This window comes from Rhopalosiphum maidis, chromosome 2 (genome assembly GCF_003676215.2).
Source record: "Rhopalosiphum maidis isolate BTI-1 chromosome 2, ASM367621v3, whole genome shotgun sequence".
Taxonomy (NCBI): domain Eukaryota; kingdom Metazoa; phylum Arthropoda; class Insecta; order Hemiptera; family Aphididae; genus Rhopalosiphum; species Rhopalosiphum maidis.
In genome coordinates, this window is record NC_040878.1 from 60,487,508 (window position 1) to 60,511,057 (window position 23,550).

The 23,550-nt window shown below is 28.1% G+C and overlaps 3 protein-coding genes across 6 annotated transcripts; 2 read left to right on the forward strand and 1 right to left on the reverse strand.

The window, feature by feature from the left end:
• Positions 1–3,376: 3,376 nt before the first annotated feature.
• LOC113551759 (transmembrane 9 superfamily member 3) lies at positions 3,377–7,576 on the reverse strand. Its single transcript, XM_026954223.1, has 11 exons — positions 7,260–7,576; positions 6,714–6,909; positions 6,528–6,650; positions 6,221–6,459; positions 6,006–6,137; positions 5,783–5,949; positions 5,493–5,718; positions 5,196–5,404; positions 4,981–5,127; positions 4,834–4,917; positions 3,377–3,901 (listed from the first exon to the last, which is right to left on the reverse strand). The coding sequence occupies exons 1-11, from the start codon at positions 7,359–7,361 to the stop codon at positions 3,757–3,759; spliced, it is 1,770 nt and encodes a 589-aa protein (XP_026810024.1). The 5' UTR covers positions 7,362–7,576; the 3' UTR covers positions 3,377–3,756.
• A 4,690-nt stretch (positions 7,577–12,266) lies between these two features.
• LOC113551225 (caspase-1-like) lies at positions 12,267–23,257 on the forward strand. 4 transcript variants are annotated; one of them, XM_026953338.1, is made up of 7 exons: positions 12,267–12,480; positions 19,658–20,169; positions 20,240–20,511; positions 20,582–20,760; positions 20,843–20,975; positions 21,058–21,330; positions 22,633–23,255. In XM_026953338.1, the coding sequence occupies exons 2-7, from the start codon at positions 19,664–19,666 to the stop codon at positions 22,641–22,643; spliced, it is 1,374 nt and encodes a 457-aa protein (XP_026809139.1). In that variant the 5' UTR covers positions 12,267–12,480; positions 19,658–19,663; the 3' UTR covers positions 22,644–23,255. The 4 variants fall into 4 exon arrangements, with proteins under 4 accessions (XP_026809139.1, XP_026809142.1, XP_026809140.1 ...); XM_026953341.1 differs by lacking the exon at positions 12,267–12,480 and adding an exon at positions 12,913–13,055 and having other exon boundaries at positions 22,633–23,257; XM_026953339.1 differs by lacking the exon at positions 12,267–12,480 and adding an exon at positions 16,584–18,892 and having other exon boundaries at positions 22,633–23,256.
• LOC113552528 (ribosomal RNA processing protein 36 homolog) lies at positions 14,713–16,327 on the forward strand. Its single transcript, XM_026955393.1, is given in 2 exon segments — positions 14,713–14,734; positions 15,519–16,327. Coding segments are annotated over 2 exon segments (762 nt in total). The 3' UTR covers positions 16,259–16,327.
• Positions 23,258–23,550: the final 293 nt, after the last annotated feature.

Here is a 23,550-nt window from a genome sequence, read left to right on the forward strand (position 1 = left end):
TACAATTTTACCATAATATTATGCTGTATTTTTTCAAATAGAATTGTCTTTCGTTCATTCAAAATTCAACCGATTTCAAAATTGTTGTTTCTTCAAATTAAAAATAAATAACTACAAAATGAAAAATATTGAGTTTTTTTTTTTGAATAAATATTAAATAATACCACATACCTTATGTCTAATTTATACAGAAAGATTTGGGTCTTTAGATTTATCCCCCTCCCCCCTTTAATTTGTTTTAATAAATAGCATATAAGCTTATCGGTTCAAAAAGATCAATTTTTTTGTACCTACATTAAATCTATTTTTACACTAATCTCCAATCATCGAAAAATCCTACAAAAATGAATTTTATGTACATATAATGTTTCTATTTTTGCTTATTAATAATTTCTAGTTACTTTGTGTACTATAATATGTGGACATTTTTATACATTTTATGACCCAAAAAATATTTTACTCATTCTCAAATATTTAGCTATTTATAGCATGTTTCGGTGATTCTCAATATTTGTAAGACCCAAATTTTTCCCTGCAAATCTATCGCGACCTACCTTACATGGCTTAACTTTTACAGGATCAATAATAGTAGTCCTAAAAAATCAAAACTTGTTTATTACTTAGATGATACTATAAAGTGTATATGTTTATAATGAACATAATTTAACAAATGTATTTTCAATAATGAATCGTATGCGAAATATATGCTTGTTTCTTTGTATGGTTTATAGTATGTTTATACTATACTATACTTATATGTAATAATTTGTATAGTATATTTATTTAGTATGTGTTCATATACAATGTAAAAGAACATATCTTAGAATCTATATAATTAATAAAAATTCTCACAACCCACCGAAAATTGACTTGCGACTTGCTGTTTGAAAAACGCTGGCGTATTCACTTTCGTACGAAATATTCTGTCAATGGTTTCGGATGATAACGAAAGCGACATCTGTCATTGTCGTCGTCGTTTTCAATTTTCAATACAAACATGGGCAATTCCACTGCGCATTTTCGTCGTCAGTTAGCGCTGCTGTATAAGTTTATTATTTTTATTTATTTATTATTTATTAAAAAGTGACGGCCCCACATATTATCTTTATCTATCCAATTTTCAAGGAAGCATAAATGTCGGATTTTATATTGTTTTTATTCAGAACTGACATTATAATAGGTACACACAATTTTGCGTTTGCATTGATGATGAATAACTATTTATAGGTGAAAATTGATATTTTGTAAGTGGTTTTTTATAAAATTCATGCGTCAGAAATATTTGTACTCGTCAATACCTAATAAAAAATTAAACTAATATTTCGATGTTAACTACAAATTGGCAACATTATTACAAACGTAATACAGTGTTGTTTATATTTACACACTACCGACCAGAATTAATAACCGTCAAAATTCTTGAAACAAAGTTTGATTTGTTGTTGATTCAACTGTTTGCTTATAAAAAATGCCTATAAAAATAAATAAGAACATATTTTTTGTAACTTTTTGAAATTCTATTTCATCGATTTGCATTCGTCTATTCCAAAAATAACCATCTGTACATCTAATCCTGAGGTAATCGCCCATCAGTCAGGAATGTTTTCTAATAAAAATAAGAATCAAAAGAACGATGCCTATACATAAAAATCTGTGCGCATAAATATTGTAAGCTATACACATCTGGTGCGTGTAAATAATGTACATGATGCGATAACTTTATTCGTGCGTCGTAAATATTGATATTAAACTTATGGACCTGCGCATCTAGATTTGTATTAAAAATCTGTAATCCTAACTAATACCACATTTTTAATTGCAAACACCTCACATCTCTTTACTCCATTGTTTATATATATTAGTTTTATAGTATCGTTTGGAAGCATTCCGTGCGAGTGAGAACCGCGCTGTTTCTTTCCCGATGTCTCCGCTATATTGGCCCCAAATAGTGAACTCTTATGTTTAATGAAGATGGGAATGTCATGCCCATATATTTAATATCAACGGCCATAGTATTATATTCATAACTGTATAGAAAGTCGTAATTATCGTCTAATAAGGATAATATAAATAAGGCCCACGACAATATTTTCACAGAGTTTGAAAAAAAAACCACAATGCCGGTGATATGTTTATATAGATTAGTAATAACCACTGATCAAGGTAGGTATCAATTTAAATTAAATATTGTTTTATTATTAAATTTGTTCGACGTAAAATAGTAATTGACGAGTTGTTCATACATTGAGTAAGCTACAAAGGTAATTTCAAATCAATTTGATCCATAATTGAACACAAATGAAATATTGGATCAGTCAAGTCAATGTGAATTATTTATTTTGGATTAGCACGGAAAACCTTACCGCATTCTTAATAAGTCAAGGTCATTGGACATTTATACAGATGATAATGGTATGAAAACATCACCAGCATTATTTTAGGGGATAATCAATAATATATTAGGAATAAATAGAAGTACAATTCTCAATTTATATAGACAATATAATTAATAAATATCACGACTCTGGGGGATCACTATCGGCGTAACTTGCCATTGAGTTTTGAGTTATTTAAAACTCAGTTATAGTGTCAGGCTTATTATTACATTCATTTAGTCGTGCACTATCGTATAGATATAATTAAAACATTTATAAAACCAAATGTTTTGTTTTCGTATTAAACTTTTTTTTTTATTTTTAAATAATAAATAATTTACTTTATGGAAAAGTTCTCATTTTCCGTTTATAGAGAACTTGATCCGTATTTAAGTCTTAAATTTTAAATAAACTAATCTAATAAATTATTATAACTAATTAAAAAATAAGACCTTATTTTTTTTAATCCATAGAAACAAATGAATTGTTAAGACAAAAACTAATCTATACTCAAGCATATATAATAAACCTGCTCTAATTATCTATAAAAATGTTGCGACAATTACTATTGGTTATAAATAATTCTCTGTTGATATATTCCTGCTTAAATATCATTACTCATTTAAATATGTCCCATTCTTATGAACTATAACACTAAAAGGGATTATTACAATATTCACCAAAACTAAGCACTATGCGAAGCGCCTTGTTTCGACACCAGCCATTTAGCGTGCAACATTTTTGTATTGCAGTGAGCTGTCTATCCTATTTATAATCAATGCTTGTAGTATGACAACTTCTACAATATTTATTTATATAAACCTTATTTGCATACTACAAATAACAGGTTAGATATTATTCTCTTAATTATGCACAAACAGAAATTTAATTTTAGTTTTTTTATGTTATGTTTGATTTATTAACCAATTGTGAGAGTATGGTTAAAATATAGGTCATAGTACAATCATAAAAAATGAATGTAAAAAATAATATTCACATTTAAAAAAAAAAATAACTGAAGTTTTTATCTATTTAATTAATATGTACAGATGAATGATTAATATTGATATACAAAATTATGTATACATAACATACAATTATATATTAATGTTTGATTATTTGTTAACAAATGGATAAGGATCGACTATGTTTATAATATGCTGAAAATTACAATACACATACTATATACACCATGTATACTAATTAATTTTATTCCATACTGAATAAAACAATTTAATAAAAGAAAAAATAATACAATTCAAAAATTAAAATTATAATAATAAAATATGAGTACTCTACAACTGTTTAATTTTTAAACTCACATAATTTAAAAACATTATTACAGTTGTAATTAAACAGGTGGTGATTATTAGGTTGATGATCAATCAATCTTGACAGTAGTGTAAATTTTGCGCACAAAAGCATGAGCACCAATGTAACCTACAGTACCACACATGATACCTAAAGCAATGCTGAATAATGCCATGTAACCAAAATAGAATGCAGTTTGAAAAAGTCCATACATTCTGAAATAGTAAATACATATATTAAGAGGATTTTACAATATACAATTTATTACAGAGGCGTAATTAAGGGAGGAAGAGAGTGATAAATTTCTCCCCAGAGCTTTAATTTATTAACATTTTTCAAAATGTATATGTATATGTTTATTACAAGTGATAAAATTTAGTTTTCTACTAAAAAATGTTAATCCCCCCTCCCCCAATGCCAAGAAAATTTCTAATTACACTATTGATTTTAAATATTTATATTTAAATTAATTTTAAGGTGACACCACTGAAACAAAATCAATTTTCTTTATATTACAACATATAAAGATTAAAAACCATTTATTTTTGTACATCACTGATTGTAATAATATAATTTGAATCAAAATATTCTAAATATCTCTGGTTCATGGTGAAAAAAAATTCACTATGTTATACCAGAAACTTTAGTTTTAATATTTTAATTTTAAGAAAGTTAATTATCTAGAAAAAAAATGTAAAAATTAAATTCCTATAACAACTTTTTTTTATAACTGTATCTAAGTTATCTGAAAATATTTTTAAAGCAACCAAGATCACTATAATATAATTTGCATTTCTATTAAAAAAAAACATATTTTTATTAAAATAAATTAATATTATATAATTTAGATAAACGAGATTAGACAATTTTAAATTTAAGCAGTGACCTTTAAGTATAATGTAGTGTAATATGTCTTAGAAATACTGAAATGAATGATTTTTTTGATTTTTTTAAATATCAATAATTTGCATGTTTTTGTTAAACAAATTAATTTATATAACAATGTAAAATAAAACGAGCCTACAGATTTGAAACTCAATCATTGTGGCCTATCTTGAATATATGGTTTTAATAAAATTAATAATATGATTATTATTTCATGCTATAAAATCATAAAAATAAAACTTTTCTATTCATTATAACTTACTTTGTTTTAAACATAAAGTAATAAAATGAATACAGATAAACGTAAAATGCGGTTGATGCTGCTGCTGCAAAACTTGTCCATTGCCTGCAATAAGAATAAAAAATGTGTAACTATTATCAAAAGAATATTTATTATTAAAAAACTTACCATCTATAATCTTCAGCATTAAGTAAAAAGTAAGTACATACAATTGTGACACAAACTGTTACTACCATAAGTATTAGAACGACTAGCAACATAAATCCATAAACATAATATATTTTGTATGCCCAAAATGAAGTGAATATAAAATACCTAAAAGTAAATATTCCAAAATTTAGTTTAATATCATATTAATAGTATCATAATTTATTTTAACATACATTTCTATAAATATTGATCCAAATGGCAGTATTCCACCAAGCATTGTGATTATTAAAGGTTCCATAAACCATTTTTTCTCTGGTATAGGTCTTGGTACAGCATTTACTCTGCAAGGATAATCCGGTTGCCCAGACAAATTTCGACCCAACAAAGTTCCAACCAATGTAAGAGGTAATATCACAAAAACGCATATACAAGCTACTGCAACCTAAAAATAGGTTATTAGTAATAATAATTAATATTATTAATATTATTATTAGTAAAATTATTTAAAATATGTCAAAATAATTTCTTACCATTGAACCAAATGGAATAGCACGAGATGCATGATAATAGATTGCAATAAAATTAATCAGGAATGCCATGCCACAAACAAGTGAAGGTAGTAAAAATGCAGATAACAACATCTGTCTGATCCAAATACGCCCCCCCATCTTAGCATATAAAGCTCCACCAAAATAACCATTTACAGGGGATGTTACAGCATACACAAATATGGACGTTCCCAATAATGATCCTCGTCTAATCAACAAAAATCAACAATTTAAAAATTAAAAACAAAATGTAAAACTAATGTTGTTTTTACTCTGTATATAAATCTCCAATAATTGTAAATGTTATAACTACGAGAGTGACTAAAGTGATGTGGTGACCACATCCAATAATGGCAGAGAAAAGCATAGGATAAGATGCTGGACGGAAAACATCACCATGAACTTGCTTCCATCCATATTCGTCACCCAAATCCTTGTCCTAGTATTTAAAATGTTAAAATATGCAAGTTTGAGTTAAAATATATTATTAAATACCATAGCATCAACTTCTTCATCTTGACTATAACGAGCATAATCTTTTCGCACAGTTCGCAATAAGATCATAGATACTAATCCAACTAAAAATATAACCATCATAAAACTGTTGAAAATACTGAACCAATGTATCTGAAAAAAAAGTGCATAAATTAATTAATAAATTTTAATCACACTTACTAATTTGTTAATAATTGTTATTATAATCAACTTACTCTGTGTTGGAAAAATTTAGGATCCAAATATTTATTAAAACGATCTTTATAAGTGATAGGAGACGATTTCCAATTCATTTCATAAGTGAATTCTATATTAGTATTTACTTTAAGTTCAACCTTGGTCTCTGACGTCAAATTTACATCAACAATATGATCATCATTATAGCCAATATCAAATTTTTTATGTGTCCAAATATAATATTTGTTATTAGTTTCATCTACTTCTCCAACAATGCCTAAATTCAATATATTTACATTTAATAAAATAAAAACATCGGTAGACGTTCATATAAATATAATTTACCCCAAATTGGAAGGTCATCAATATACATTTGATACCAATAGTGATTTCGTACAGCATATATAAAGGCTTTTAATTTTTCATCATCCAAGTGCACTTGACAAAATTGAACTTTAGATATGTCCTCTAATTAAATGATAAAAATTAAAAAATTATTTGAGAACTATTGGATTAACAATCTATTAGTACCTTTAAAACGCATTTCCAGTCCACTATGTATAAGCTCAACACCCTGTAAAGCTTCACCAAGTGTTTCATGATAATGACTGATCGTATCTTTAGGGCCCGCACAAAATGGCAAACTAAAGTAAGTATATGTTTCTTGTCGATTATGATATGGACCGACAGTGTTCATCCACAATACCACCTCTTCATTACTTTTATACTGAAATATAATATTGTAAAGTTAACCATTTATATTAAACTTACATATCTTTAATTTAAGAAGGTACCAATTATTAGTTATTGACCTATTTTTAAGATAAATTAATTTAATTTTTAATTTTTAATACCAAAAAATGAGCAATTATTCCGAAATATATAATTAAACATCATCAATTAATCAAACATCTCATTACCTACTCATAATAATTATTTCACATAAAGCCACATCACCAAATCACTAGCTCTCCCAACCACATCAATAAACACACACACAATATACAATAAATTAAACTAACACTAAATTATAGAAATAATGCGGAACCATCAGAAATAAAACAATATTATTCGTACCAAATGATTATGTTCGTCGCCGTTAACGAGACACGTCAAGTGTATAACCAAAAACGAGACAAAAACTTTGAGATAATCCATTGCAAAACGTTTGGTGTTCATTTCAGTGGATCATCTTTGTAACACTACATTAATGAGTTCATAATGTTGGGCGAAGAATATATTAATAAAACTAAATGATAAATGTATAGAATAAATCAATAAATAAACAAAAACAAACTCAACCGTTTCGGAACAGCAATTTTTGCGAACGTTCAGATAATTTAGGATTTAATTTTTTTTATCTCGATCCTCGACCGACTAAATGTTATTGATGATACTTCGTTGAACATGATGATAGTAACTTAAATTATGATTCGTCTTTCGATAATACAATTCTAAAAACATAGAATGAACATAGCCTATAAAAAATAAACTAAACTCCCCAAGGAAACTCTGTTGTATAACGTTACCGCGGTCGTGGTTAGTGCTGACTGATCCCGCGCACACTAATTATTGCTAAATACTAAATTGTAAACAGAGTATAACAACAGAATAGATTAAATTTAAATATTAGTTAATTAATTATAAATAAATTCTATAAATGATAATTCATAATAGTGCCTATATGAATTTATACGTACAAATAGATGACACTTTCTTAATTCTCAATCAAAACTTCAAAATACCTACTTGAATAATGTTTTATATTTTAAAATAAAACATTATAGGTACTCGTATATGAAACTATGATATTAATTAGAATACTTTTTTATTCAACTTCGAGGTATATAATATAGAGTATAGATAATAACATACCTACTTTGATTTAGTTTTAGTATACGCTAGTAGGTAATACTTGTTTAGTAATAGCCAATACTCAATAGGTAGTGTACAAAATTAGAAATTACACAGATACTTTCCTGTTATACGACACTACGGCTATTTTCGCGACTACCCCCGTTGTATAAGATTACCGCGGTTTTTTTGAGAAACACGAACACCACAATCCTGTTATCTAAGACTACCAAAATTTGCACACTTTCCTATTATCACAGACTACCTTAGTTTTATTTAATATTTATATTTGTATAATGCACCTGCATATTTAATTCTTTGAAATTTTTTTAATCAGTAGGTATTTTTAGGATTGCAATATTCGAATTAAACATATAAAAAAAGGATTTAAATACCTAGTAATCATTTGTAATGTATTTTACACAACACACGCTACATATGTGGCGTACGGTCACTAAAAACAATAAAAATAATTATTATAATACAAAAATAATAGTGGTAAAAAATGGTTAATCCACAAATAAAATAATAAATAATGATGGCCACGTTTACGAATTATATATAAAAAAAAATGTAATAATATAAGTGTCGTATAATCATTTTAGACGTTTTTACATCAAAAAACTTTTGTATCATAAATTGTTCTCTATTTTGAATATCGATGTGTTAAAATGGCTGTAACATAAATTTTGAATCATCCTATATATATATTATAGATAATATAACAATTGTGAATTGCTACGCTAGAACGCAGCGCGTGGATATCGTACAGCTAATTGTGGTAGTCGCGTTAAAGAAAGTAGTCACGAAAATAGCTGTAGTCTCGTATTATAGGAAAGTACCATTACACAAAACAAATGTATGTGCAAAAATTATATTTCTATAACAGATAAAAAAAAATATTTGCTATCAAATCCAAGCCCTAGTTATATTTATGTAACTAGTTTATCTAATTATGTAGTGAATTATTTCCCAAAACGAGAATTTTTTTTTTATTAAACCTAAATATTAATAAATAATACGTCGAAAGCTTGTCGATCGACGATGAGTTGAGTTTTCGACAAAATTGTCTCAGACTATTTTGAACAGTGCTCGAATTGGGAAATAACGCAATTCGCAAGACGACGGAGTACCCTGATTTATTTTTGAGAAATTTTAGCGTACCTCTAGTCTCTACTATTATTTTTAAGGGAAACTCACTGGACGCTTCGACATTTTGTTTTTTTTTATCAAAATTCGTGAAATACCATCATAATTATTTTTTTTTGGATTATTTCAAAACCACACATCTATTTAAATAAATAGTTGATAATTTATGTTTTTTTTATTTATTTACTTTTATTATCCTTTTGAGCTAGTTATTATTTCTATTAAATATAATATATACGTATAACAGCCAACATGTACAGTAATTACGTAAGTCTTATATTATCTTATTGGTTATTTATAAATATTTCTTCTATGATTTGATTTAAAGAGGGGTATTAGGTTGTGGAGGGCATAGCTCTCACGACTCAATAAGATTAAATAAGTAATGGGGACGCTCTTTTTTTTCAAAGTAAATAGTTCCCCTTCTGACTTCTTTAATTTTACCAAGTCGAGCACTGATTTTTGGTGAAACATTTTATTACTCATTATTAGCCAAATATTTTTTCCTAGAAATGACTGGTCGTTGACGATGATGCAATGATATAGTAGTAGTATAGTACCTACCATTAGTTATAAATTATGTATTAAAATGACATGTCCTCTAAACGCTATAAAATCAATAAAAAACTCCGTAAAATAAATTTACGGAAAATTGTCAAACAATCTATTTTTTTGTTATAAAATTAAAATTGTAAAAATTTCATATTTTCGTTTATAATAAAATAATGATAATATGATTATTATAATATTATGATGTGTACAAATGAGTATTCATTGATGAATGTAGTATTATTAATTAATGTTCAAAACTATATCTATCTAACTATACATATAGTATATATGCCCTCACCCCATATCCAAGACTGTCAGACTGCTTACAATATTGAGATCATATTGTTTATATTGTTAATTGTAAAAAAGATAAATTAGGTATCTAGGTAGTAAAAAAATAGTTTCTTCTACATTCAAGATTCATATTATGAATAACATCATAATGATAATATGAATATAATGAATATATGTATTATTGGTAATTAGTTTTAGCAATAATTTCGATAACAATGACATTATAGCCAGTATACCATGACATCATAAGCAGACTTCGGTTTGGAATTAATCGAATCCCGACTATAAACGTATTCCGCATGAGCACATGTCATATTGTAGTCTTAAAATAATTTTTATTTTATATATATTAAAAATTGATACTTGTCTTCGGACAATTTGAAGTTATCACCAATATAAAAATAAATTGAATTCGTATACTAAACCGTGATAATTTATGATTTACAACATAATTATTAATTAATATTAAATTATATTTTAATACTTACAGTTTTACAAAGTAAAAGTCTTCCGAATAGGTACTATAATATTGTCTATATTAAAGTACCTACTCAAGTACTACACTATTACCTACCCCTACTCAAGTAGCTAAATCTAGTCATAAGTAACATATTGTAATCGGAGAAAAACTTTTAATAATAATTAGTTTAATGCATATAGAGATAAAAATATAATATATTTATGATTATTATTTCAACAAAACAAACAAAAATAAAAATAATAAAAACTAATAGTTTAAGCTATCTAATAACAATGGTCGCTAGATGGCGCTGCCAGATACGATTTTGTATATTTTATAATCGCGGTCTTGTTCAAATTAATTATAAATGTATTCCCATATAATAAAATACCTACCTATTTATTAAAATTAAATATATTATTTTGTTTCATTTTTGGTTTTTATTGTATAAATTCACTGCACGGTCATGCCGACATTTTATTAAAAAAAGGAAATCGTCCTGTTAATTATTAAAAATAAAATAATACCATAACATAATTATTAATTACATGGGCACAATGCACACGGTTTATACAAAGCTATGATTTTATGTACAGTAAAGGCGCCAGGATTTTAAACCTAGCAGCCGTGGTGGCTCTAGGAGTGCAGGCCCCCCCCCCCAAAAAAAAACCCGCTAAGTTTAAACAACTGAATTTGATAATATAAATATATAATACACGTTTTTATTATTGCGGTATAAATAGTAAATAGTAAATATCGTTTAATTGTAAATTCTCATTAACTAGTCTTTATCTTATATTTTTGTATAGTACTACGCCAGTTCGTAGACTTGTAAAACATACGTAATTTTTCGATATGAACTTTTGGGTTCTTTAATTTTAATTTGGTTGATCTCTTATCGGTATCATCGAATATAAATGTATTTATAAATTTATTATCAATGCTAATTATGTTTGACGACTATCGACCGTCTGTTGTGTTTAGACGTTTAGAGTCATGACAAAATACATGTATTAATTTGTATTAATAAACCCCCCCCTCACCACTGACATTTTTGGATTTTAATTTATTATGAGAAAACTAATATTTCTAGTACCTGTAACCCCTTAACCCCCCCCCCCCACAAAAAAAAAGTTCAGGTCTAAGTACGCCACTGCCACACAGATCACATTTAATTTATATTTACAAGATCATTTTTTAGTATAACTGTATAGGACGTCACAGTACTAACAATATACCATGAATAATACCATTGGGGGGGAAATCTTATACTAAATTTTTACGTTAGGTTAGGTTCTCTGGGATAAGGGTAAGAAAATTCTAGGCTGCACATGGATGGAAAATTATTCTATACAATATTATATTGTTTAATATTTCTAATATTTTTATTCTTGTACAATATTCTACTATATCTACATAGGTACATAGCCGCATACACAGTAATTGATTTATATAGAAAATTATAATTTATTATATGGATGGCTATTAATAGTATGATATAAATATTATCATATTAATTATAAATTATCCATTGGCTCTGCTTCTGTGGGCTGTGGTATAGTGCCGTAGATCGTAGCCATGGTTCCATTGACATTGGATAATATTAAACTATGGTTGCTAACCGAAGTTTCCAAGGAGCTTATATGTACAGCTTGTTACCGCGGTCCTGGTTTCCCTTACCACTGTTTACTACTCGTTTTCCGTCGCACTATCTGTACAATATTCATGATGGGGGGGACGAGTGGATGACGCTCAACACAACAAATACACACTAACACACACATACACCACGAGACATCCACACCAGAACTACGGCGTGCAAAATTGTGAAATAATTTTTATCGGTGAATGTCGATGTTTAATTTTAGCGACAACTGGTATTGTTGACTGCTTAGTGTTAAATTCCGAGTACTGTTTGTGCGCCGTCGTTTCATACATATCGTTCAACTCAATGTGGTTACGACCCGTTTGCCGCATTCAACGAAGAAGGTAAATATCTGGTTGTAATAAAATAATAATAAAGTCTTAAATTTTAATGTCACAACATCGTCGTCACTTAATAATAATAATCGTGGGCTGCACTCTTCTGGTCTTAAACTAAATGCGTCATCCACGTACGGAGGTGTTGGAATGAATACAATTTTTCCACCATAAAAAAAAATGTACCCACGTCTGTTAACCCCATGTTTTTTAAATTCCTATTAGAAAATAATTTGCCGACACCAATAGGTGTACAACCCCACTGCGCCTTCCATAGGTAAATAAATGTATTGTATTGGCGTCCGCGGCTTCCGATTAGTAAACGTGCTTCCCACTGTTGGTGACTAGCCCTTTGTCGTTTTTACGTTTTCCCGGCAAAAGAATGACGAGATGACTCACCCGAACGGCGATCTCATGCCTGTTACCTGTGAATCACCATCGTCATGAGTTCGTGACCACTCATCATTACAGTTGAGTTCCGTTCGTTTCTATAGTTCCGAGTGTTTTCGCGTGTTTCGGTTACTCGCCAACATCTTTACCCTGCTGATTGTTCGGTCTATTCAGGCCATGGCCTTTTTAAAATCGTAAGTTTTTGTCGTTTTCGAAAAATAATTTTTGTTTGCTTTTGTCAGTTGATCGTCGTCTGACAGCACCACATGATTTTAAATATCAACAAGTTGTATTGTAAATAGATTTAGGCTCTAGTTTTGATAGATAACTGCCAATGATTTTAAATACTAAATAAATATTCTAATCAGAAAAGAACAAAACACTGATTTTTGTGACCCTACTATTTTTCATTATGATTGATTTAGGTATTTGGATATTATCTAATTTAATTTCTTACAAAACCGTTTAAGCAGCGTAGTAACATTATAGCACGCCAGTTAAACAGATAATTATTGTGAAGTATAGTTTTCAATAATCTTCAATTCTGTATAGTATTTATTATACTCCCAGATTTCCTTCAATAGCCATGTGTTAACTGTCAATAAATTTAGGATAATGGTTTTTTATAGTATGATATTCAAACAGTCCTAAGACACTTGTGTTAATACTATAGTATATCTTACTTATTCTTGTAGATAGAAAATATATTTTATATTTTCTCATAATTTAATTTATATAAGTAATCAATGTCAAATTTAATCTCTTGTCTTATAACTAATTACAAACATATATAGTAATCATTCTTCATAATGCAGTCTATTCATAAGGTACACGTGGTAGTAATAAACAATTCCATCTCTGTTATACCACTCATGTATACACTATTCTTACTACAATATCAAATATAAATGGATTCATACTATTATTATCAATGGTACATGCATAATTAATATTTAACAGTTCAACAGAGTCAATAACCCTTTCCTTTTCTGCTATACAAAATTACATGGTTGTATTTTTAAGAGTAAATATTTAACAAAAAATATATGAGGGTATTATAAATGAACATAATATTATAAATTTATTAGGTAGGTATTCTGAAAATATAATCTTCACTATTGAAATATTCATCCTACCTTTAAAATGTATAATATATATATATGATTCTATAATATTCTATACTTAGTTCACAATAAGAAGAAATTTTTGTGACAATCAGGTAATGCTCATCCCTTGCCCCCATCAAGTCTACCATCCGTAAGCCTGCTTTGTCGTAGAGCTAAGGTTCCTAATTGTAAACAGAATATGATTTAAAATAATGTAAGTTATAGGTGCCCAACTAGTAGTCTTAATATAGAACTATAATTTAAACAAATCATTAAATACCAGATATGATTATAAAAAATTTTAATTAAATTATACTTACTTAATATATTGAACATAAACTATGACAACTTTAACAACCCTTATATAGTCTTATTATGCATAAAGAACCTGTACAGACTTAATTTATATATATAAAAAAAACTTATCCTTTAAAATAAAAAAAAAATAGTGCAGTATTTAAAATCACAAATTATTGTTATTGAATTACAGTTTATTATAAAAATGTATTTATAGCATTTTTAAATCAATTAATTTTTTACAAATAATTAACTTTTAAGGAGATCGGATAATAATGGGTTTATTTCGGAGCGCAGAGTATGCAGTGGCATACCTTGTGTACACATCCATGATTATGTTCTAGAAATTTATAATCAAGAATTAATGAATTTCTTAATGTCTTATAATACTATATAATATAATAATTAATACTAATATTAATTACATTAATTTACATATATTCTTATAATGCAGGGATGGGGAACTAGCGGTACGCGTACCATTTTTAACTAACCCATGGTATATTTTAAGTTACTTTATGAGATTTTTCTGTATTTTATTGTTTTATTTATAAAATCAATATAATGTTAATTGTAAAACGTAGATATGAATTCTTATCTATTAATAAATGTTTTTGTACTATATAAATGTCAATTGTAAAGTTTATTGACTTTTTTTTTGCTTTCTATGTTCTCTGGCTTGTTAAATTTTCACTTTTAAAAAATCGGCCCTCTAGTAACACTGAGTTATCCCTGCTATATGTGTCCAATTTACAGGTGATGGGTATAAAAGATTTAATTTTAATAGGTAGTGAGAAAATTACTTAAATATTTTTTCCGCTCCAGGATAATAACGTCTGAATAGTTAATTGCTCCGGTGCCACTATAGGTAGAAGTATTTACATAAATAATAAAAAATCAAAATTGAGTGTAATAATTAGTTGTCAAGTATTAATTTGAAAAATATTGTAATTTGTATAACGAAGATAAGTTGTGATTAAATTATATTTAAATCAAGTTTAGAATACATATTATTTTACATTTAAACACAAAACTTTATTTTATATATACGTACATTTATTTGCCATTTGAAGTATTCTTAAGTTTATCATTTTATTGTCGATTAAGAAATTTAATTTGAAGTGAAATCTTATAAAAATATACTTTTTTATGTTCAAATAGATTAAATTAATGTGTTTTAATTTTTATAATTCTTAGTGTTCATTAAAAATGTTAATTAAAATGAAGTAAAAGAAAAATTTTTTTTTATTTCAGTGGACGTATTCAGTGTTTAAAAAAAAAAACATAAAATGAATAATAATTTAACTGCTGAATTTGAAATTGTGTTAAAGCAAGATCTTAAGAAACTATCATTAGAAGAGCTTCGTAAATTAAAAGAAAAAATTGGCAATGAAGTTTACCAAAATGCAAATACTAAAAAACCAAAATTAGATTTTCATCCTAAACCTGTTAAACGAGAAAACAAAAACAGACCATCTGAAACATCATCTAAATTGAACCCTTTTTTAAATCCTATCAAAAAGTGTAAACCAAAAATTAAAACTAAAGTTGAAAAACCCAAATGTATTGATCCTAGATTTGATTCTTTGTATGGTGAATTTGATAAACGTGTTTTTGAACGAAATTATAAATTTTTAAATGAAACGAAAGAAAAAGAAATAAAAAGGCTACGTAAGAAAGCTCGGAAAATTTCTGATAAAGATAATGATCAGATTAAATTATTATTACAAAGAACGGAAAATCAAAATCGAGAAAAACAAAAATTAGAAGCTCAAGAAAAATTAAAATTGGAACAAAGACAAAAGAGATTGGATGCTATTAAAGATGGTAAAAAACCTCAATTTTTAAAGAAACGGGAATCAAAAATATTACGGTTGGTTGGACAATATGAAGATTTAAAATCTCAAGGTAAACTCACCAAGCATATTAAACAGAAGAGAATTCGAAGTATCGGTGATGAAAAGAAAAAAATGTTCAATGATTCAATGGAATAATTATTGTTTTTGGTACTTAATTGATGTAAATTTTTGACATTTAAATATTTCATAATAAAAATATTGTCTTGTATGTATTTGATTGTTTTACAAATTTATATTTAAAACTGTTTATCATAATTAAATTATTTGTAATCATTATGTAGTATGTATCTATGTAAATATTATAATATTATAGGTATAGATTAAAAAAATAATTATTTAGTTTTCCTATATTAGAAAATAACAAATTTTATTTAATATCCATTGGATAAAATATTTCAAAATATAGCCACCTGAGCTCAAATTCTTTTCCACGTTGTATTGGTTTTTGTATATTTTTTGCAACTGCTAAGTCTACGAATATGATTAATCCTCGTGTAGTGGGTATATCCTCAACAAAGGAAATTGATTTCGTAATATTTTTATGACGCGTAATTCAACCGACGCATTACTAACCGTTGCTAATCGTTCTAGGTACAGTAGTCAATAATAATGTCTAGATAAATCAATTTAACCGCTATACAGAGCAAATTCGTCAAACTTTGATGATATTAATAATTACAATGTTCGTCTTTAATAAATTATAAAATTGTGGTAATATTTTGCACACTGGTGACCGATGATGAAAACTTTCGATGAGAACTAAAAAATATTTTAGTAGAAACCTTGCTCATCCGGTGGAAGTGCAGCCCTTTGTAATCTTGACACGTGTTTCCAAGTCTTAAGCACGAGTTGTAAGGCCGGAGGGACATTTGTAAAAAACGATAGACGTGTGTGTGTGTATATGTCGTGTATGCGTCGTATGCGGCGCTGGTTCTGCTGAAACTCCGCAGAGTCGCAGTATTAATCGTTAGCGAATTCACACACTTACACATGTTGTCACTTGTCTCGTCGCTGGGTTGGTGGTGGCGCGTACGATTTATATTTTTATTCGTCCACATTGTTATTCGCCATCAGGTAGGCGCATTCGATTTGGATGAAAGAAATACAATCATACACGCTTAAAAAACCTTAGTTCACGTCACGTTTTAGGTGACGACGAGTGTGTATTTGTGTGTATGTTACTACGGCATCGGTAGCGACAGTTACGCATAGTAGCCCCACGTGTGTGACGCAGTGCACGAAACACATTATCGCGTTTGACGTTTTTTACATATTTTTTTTTCATCCAATTGCCTTCCGCCGGAATGGTTTCGCCCAGTGATTATTTCTTTAGTAATCTGAGGTCGCGTGCGTTTAGTTGCGTTTGTTTATCTGGAAAAACTTTTTTTTTCTTTTTAGAACAATAAAATAAATTCAGATTAGAGATAAATAATAATAATATACTACTATTTTATTTAATACGTGCGTAATGGTACAGCAGCAACTGCGGCAGCGGGGCAGAGCTCTGCTGCACCATTGTGTTGTTTATGTTATTATTACATGTATATAGTGTGACCCGTGTGTTCGATTTTTTTCTCCGTGTTTAATATATTATATTATGTGCGTTTTAATTTAATGGGTTTTTATCTCCGACAACAGCCTCAGGGGTTCCCCGCTACACCCGCGCCAGCTACCGCTCGACGACGCCGTGCACCTGTGTCTGGCTGACTCGTTCACTTGCTTACGGGCATACGCACGACGCACGATAATATTATTAATATTATATAGTGTTTGTTGTTGTCGATTTAGAAGTATAGTAACAGTTGCATAAAGCGAATACGTTATTTCGTCATCTCTTGGGGATCACATGTGGTCGTGTGCCGTCGATTTCAGTCTTTGCAGTTGTAGTAAACTAGATATAGTGTTTTTACTGCCGTCTTGTCCTTGGTGCCTAGTATTAATATCATTATCGATTCAGAAAATAAAAAAAAATGTTCTCCCGTGTCGTTTCGACTAGCTCGTTAAATAACAACCCATAGTATTAAATTCGTTATCATCACGTATGCGTAACAGTTGTTGAATACGTGTCGTTAAAATATACCTATATATTTTTGACAACTGTTTTTAGCAAGTTATAAAATCTTTATTTCGAGAGCAAAGAGGATGTGTCAACAGCAGTACATGCACGCTTTACTTTGTCATTACTATTCATCAATAGATAATATAATTTAGATAGTTAAAATTCTCCTAATTTCCTTATTTTGAAGGTGGAGGGAGGATTCTTTGTGACTACTATCGAAATCCGTATTTGCGTCTTGGAAAATCATAATAATGTAGGTAATATAATGACTGTGTAGGCACAAACATGATTTTGCCGATGGTGACGACGATTTGTCCTCTTAGTGTGTCGTCTGGGAACCACTTGTGATGCGTCCTGCAACTCGCCTGTTGGCTCCGGACAAACACCGCACCTCTGCCCGCGACGTTTCTGTTTCTAACCCTCCTCCCGCCACCCATCGTCGTTTTTAATATTTTTATCGTGTCCTTATACACTCCAATGGACAACTGCTGGTTTAAATGTTCAGTATTCACTATTCAGTGTTTGGTTGTAGACGATTGTGACTTGTTGGGTTGCGTTATTTATCCCTCTGTGGTCCTACAATGACGTTAGTGTTTTTTTTCTAGTTCCGTTGAGATTATTAGAGTGTATTACCTACTTTTTTTTTTAAATTAAAAATTGAATGAAGAATGAAAAACAATTAACTCCCCGTCCGAATTCGTAATATTTAGGTTAGTAGTATGTTTATGATGATTTATATTAGGTACCTATTTCTAATTGACTAATTATGTTGTTTAGTCATTACATTCAAGTGTATGATTAATATGTCAACATTTAGAATAATATAATTATTACCATTACAGTAATACCTATCAAGGATAATTGCTGACTGTAACTGAGCATTTAATTTTTAATGATAATTCTTTAATAATTTGTATGTAGTTATGTGAATAAAAAATATGTGTACACCTACATAGTGAATACCTATATATTTTTAAAATTAAAATTATTTTTAAGTAACAAACGTATACATATAATAATAACATAGTATGTATGCAGTATGTCATTTTTTTTCATTTTTTCAAGTTCTTCTAATTATTAATTTTGTAATTTGTTCTTCAATAGCTAATAAAACCTACATGCTTAATTTATGTGTTGTACAGTAATGAGTAATGACAAAAGAAATAAAATGGGAATAGTCTTCCTTTAAAAAGTTTTGCAATGATAAATCATAAGCAATTTTAATTTGTACATTTTTTAAGTTTATATTACTTCTACAGTCTTTGTTGGTGATAAAAGCTATGTTGTTGTCAAAATAAAGGTTGCTATTTTTTAAGGTATTCATTTTGCATAGTTACTTATTTTTGAATTTATATAAAAAATAAAATTATATGGTGTCCTGATCAGCAAATTTTCAATTAAAAATCTGTAGTATTGTATAGATGTATTAGTATTTGACTACTTTAACTTGACTCATATTATGTTAATGTATATAGATCATTATGGAATCTCCACAAGAAGAAAACGTGTCATTAGATTTTGGCACAACAACCAAGGAAGAAGAGTATCTTTTATCTGTATCCACTGGTTTTTATGAGGAAGAATTTGACGACGACGAAGTATTTTTGGACGATTCACAAAGTATTGATATGGAATCATTATCGGAAATTCCAACCCGTGTTCGTAGAACTTCAGATGTTATTGACTGTGTTGGCGGAACTATGTCTCCAGCACATATTAAACGTCATAGTTTTCCATCAGCATCTGGTGAGGTTACGTATTCAGCTACATCACAGGCTACAAACATCACAGATCTAAATCGATCTAGGCGTACTGAGCTGACCACAGAATCAGTTGATCTTGGCTATAGTAGCCCTGGTGCACAGTCTTCTTCAGGCAGATCTATTAAAGGAACATGGTTCAGGTTTAGTAACAGTAATGATCCTGATTCTGTTGATGCTCGACCAACTCACATATTAGATGAAGAACAAACATCCAATTCAAACAGGTACAAAGTAAATTTTATTACTATAATTAATTTATTTATGAATTTGTTTTATTTTGAAAATATTTTATAGCAAACTAAGTCCTGGTTTCAAGAAATCTGGCGAAGAGATTAGAATGCCTGTAACTAAAGATGCTACATGTTATAATATGGATCATGAATATCGAGGTATCGCTGTTATCATAAACAATGATGTTTTTGAAGGACCTGCACAGAGTTTACCTGAGCGGAAAGGTTCATGGAAAGATGTCGAAGAGTTGAAAACAATGTTCTATCGTTTAGATTTTAGTGTTTTGGTTTGGAATAACTTGTATCACGAAGAATTAACTCATCGTTTGAATGAATGTATGTATCAAACTTATTAAAGTTTTAAATTTTAGAACTTAATATCATTATTATTTTTTTTATTTTAAAGTGGCTAATGATGATCATTCTCAAAGTGATTGTCTTGCTATTGTTGTGTTGACTCATGGGATCAGTTCATCATTTATTTATGCCAAAGACAATCCATACCCAGTTGAATTTTTGTGGAATTCATTTACACCTGATAAATGCCGTACACTGGCTGGAAAACCTAAAATGTTTTTTGTACAGGTAATTTTGTAAGCTATTTCTATAGAAAAAATGAATAAAATAGAAACTGAGCATTCTAAACATGTTCTTGTTTTTGTTTTAGGCATGTCGCGGAGAAAGGCTTGATCCTGGTATTACATTGCGTAGAGAAGTGGAAACTGAAGTAGATTCTTCCAATGCCTCATACAAAATTCCTAAACATGCAGATTTTTTGATTACTTTCAGCACTTACGATGGTAAAATTAAACATTTGAAATATAAACATTTTATATTTGGTTATAATTAGTACTTTAAATAATGACATGATATTTTTTAAAGGTTATTATTCGTTCAGGCATCCTGAGAACGGTACATGGTTTATTCAAAGTCTTTGTATTGAAATGAACAAACATGATCTTAGCAACAATGATTTGTTAGGAATTATGACTCGTGTGTCTAGACGAGTTGCTTTGGATCATGAATCTTACAATCCAGATCACCCATGGCTACATAAACAAAAGCAGATACCCACCATTCACTCGATGCTCATTAGAGATGTGTTTTTTAAGCCTAAAAATAAACCTCCTCCCGAACCAGTTATTTTACAAAATAGTAAGTTTTGATAAATTATGATATTATCTTAGAAAATAAAATATGAAATGTAAAAAGTAAATTTGTGGAAACACTTAAGTTAGGTGAACAAATAACCTTTTGTTATATAGATTTCTTTATTATCCAAACCCATTATGTGAGTTAAGTCTATTTTACCTTAAATACAATAATTTAGTAAATATATAAAATAATGTGATAAATTTGATTGATTTACTCTTTTATGCAAAATACATTTGTGTACTTTTCTCTATATCAAGTACAAGAAACTTTTTGCTATATAAATTTCTTTGTTATCCAAAGACTAGTTCATTATGTGAATTAAGTCTATTTCACCTTAGATACATTTAGTAAATATATAAAATGTGACAAATTTAATTTGATCTATAGTCTTTATGCAAAATACATTTGTGTACTTTATTCTATATCAAGTACAAGAAACTTTTTGCAATATAAATATCTTTGTTATCCAAAGACTAGCTCATTATGTGAATTAAGTCTATTTCACCTTAGATACATTTAGTAAATATATAAAATGTGACAAATTGAATTTCATCTATACACTTTTATGCAAAATACATTTGTGTACTTTGCTCTTTGTCAAGTACAAGAAACTTTTTGCAATATAAATATCTTTGTTATCCAAAGACTAGCTCATTATGTGAATTAAGTCTATTTCACCTTAGATACATTTAGTAAATATATAAAATGTGACAAATTGAATTTCATCTATACACTTTTATGCAAAATACATTTGTGTACTTTGCTCTTTGTCAAGTACAAGAAACTTTTTGCTATATAAATTTCTTTGTTATCCAAAGACTAGCTCATTATGTGAATTAAGTCTATTTCACCTTAGATACATTTAGTAAATATATAAAATGTGCAAATTGAATTTCATCTATACATTTTTATGCAAAATACATTTGTGTACTTTGCTCTTTGTCAAGTACAAGAAACTTTTTGCTATATAAATTTCTTTGTTATCCAAAGACTAGCTCATTATGTGAATTAAGTCTATTTCACCTTAGATACATTTAGTAAATATATAAAATGTGACAAATTGAATTTGATCTATACCTTCAGTAAACCAAATAACACATTGCTATAATTTTAAAGTGTAAGTTCTCTAATAGAACACCATTTTGAAGAAGAAAAATTAAAAATTGAAAATTTGTTTTTTAGTTTATTTAAAATACTTTTGAATTCTGACAGAATTATATTGTAATGTATAATGTTGATTATAATATTAAAATATTTAAATATATTATTTTATGCAATACAATATTTATGTTTTTTTTACAGTCGTTATCTGAGTAAAATTATACTTGAAGCTAGAAAGAAAATAGAAACCAACTATGAAAACAAAAACAACAGCAACTATTACGTGTGCACAATAATGTAATTTACCAGTATGAAATTATATAGTTCAATGAGTGCGTACCCATAAGTGTTCAAAAATTTTAAATTTTAAGAATTCTAAATTTTGTGATAAGAAAATGTCTTTTTAAGACTGAATCGATTTTGATTAACAATTATTTTTTTTGAGAAAAAAAATTGATCTTCATAATTTTTGGTATTGTTTTTTTGTTAAACATTTATTGTTATTTTTATCAACAATAATTAACATTCTTCATTTAGCTTTAATAATATCAATATTTCTACTAACTTTAAATCTGTGCAATGAATTTTAATTTATTTCTGATTGAAAGATTTCTAAATTTTAATTGACATGCATAATTTTCATTCAACATCTTTGTTGAAAATTTGAACAAAATCATACTACAGCTATTTGCCAATTATTCAAACCAAGAGTATTTGCTCAGCTATATATTATTAATTAAAAAAAGTATTATTCATTTTTTTAAGTTTAAAGTATTTTAGACATTTTTAATTATTACTGTTATCGGGCATTAAAACTGCCTATTGCATATGTCTTTCATAAATTAAATGTTAAGTATTATTTAATGTTTTTTTTTATACAATATTAAAATATGTGAAAAAGTGATATTGTCGCATTTAGTAAATATTTAAAACAAATATTTAGTTAAAAATTTTTTTTCTTTTTATATCATTTTTAGCATTTTGTTGCTTTTGAGTTTAGCACATTTATCATAATTCTTATTTTTAGTTATATTATTACATGTTATACTGCCTTTAGTATTTTTCATACTTCTTTTTGTTATTATAATTTTTTTAATTGGAGGACATTATATTTATTAT

Coding starts and splice junctions, on each gene's coding strand:
- LOC113551759 (XM_026954223.1), bottom strand. CDS start 7,361: ATGAACACCAAACGTTTTGCAATGGATTATCTCAAAGTTTTTGTCTCG. Junction 6,138..6,220: donor CTAAATTTTTCCAACACAGA/GTAAGTTGATTA, acceptor CTTTTTTTTCAG/ATACATTGGTTCAGTATTTT. Junction 5,719..5,782: donor ATTGGAGATTTATATACAGA/GTAAAAACAACA, acceptor TTTGTTGATTAG/ACGAGGATCATTATTGGGAA.
- LOC113551225 (XM_026953338.1), top strand. CDS start 19,664: ATGGAATCTCCACAAGAAGAAAACGTGTCATTAGATTTTGGCACAACA. Junction 20,512..20,581: donor AACTCATCGTTTGAATGAAT/GTATGTATCAAA, acceptor TTTATTTTAAAG/TGGCTAATGATGATCATTCT. Junction 20,761..20,842: donor CTAAAATGTTTTTTGTACAG/GTAATTTTGTAA, acceptor TTTTTGTTTTAG/GCATGTCGCGGAGAAAGGCT.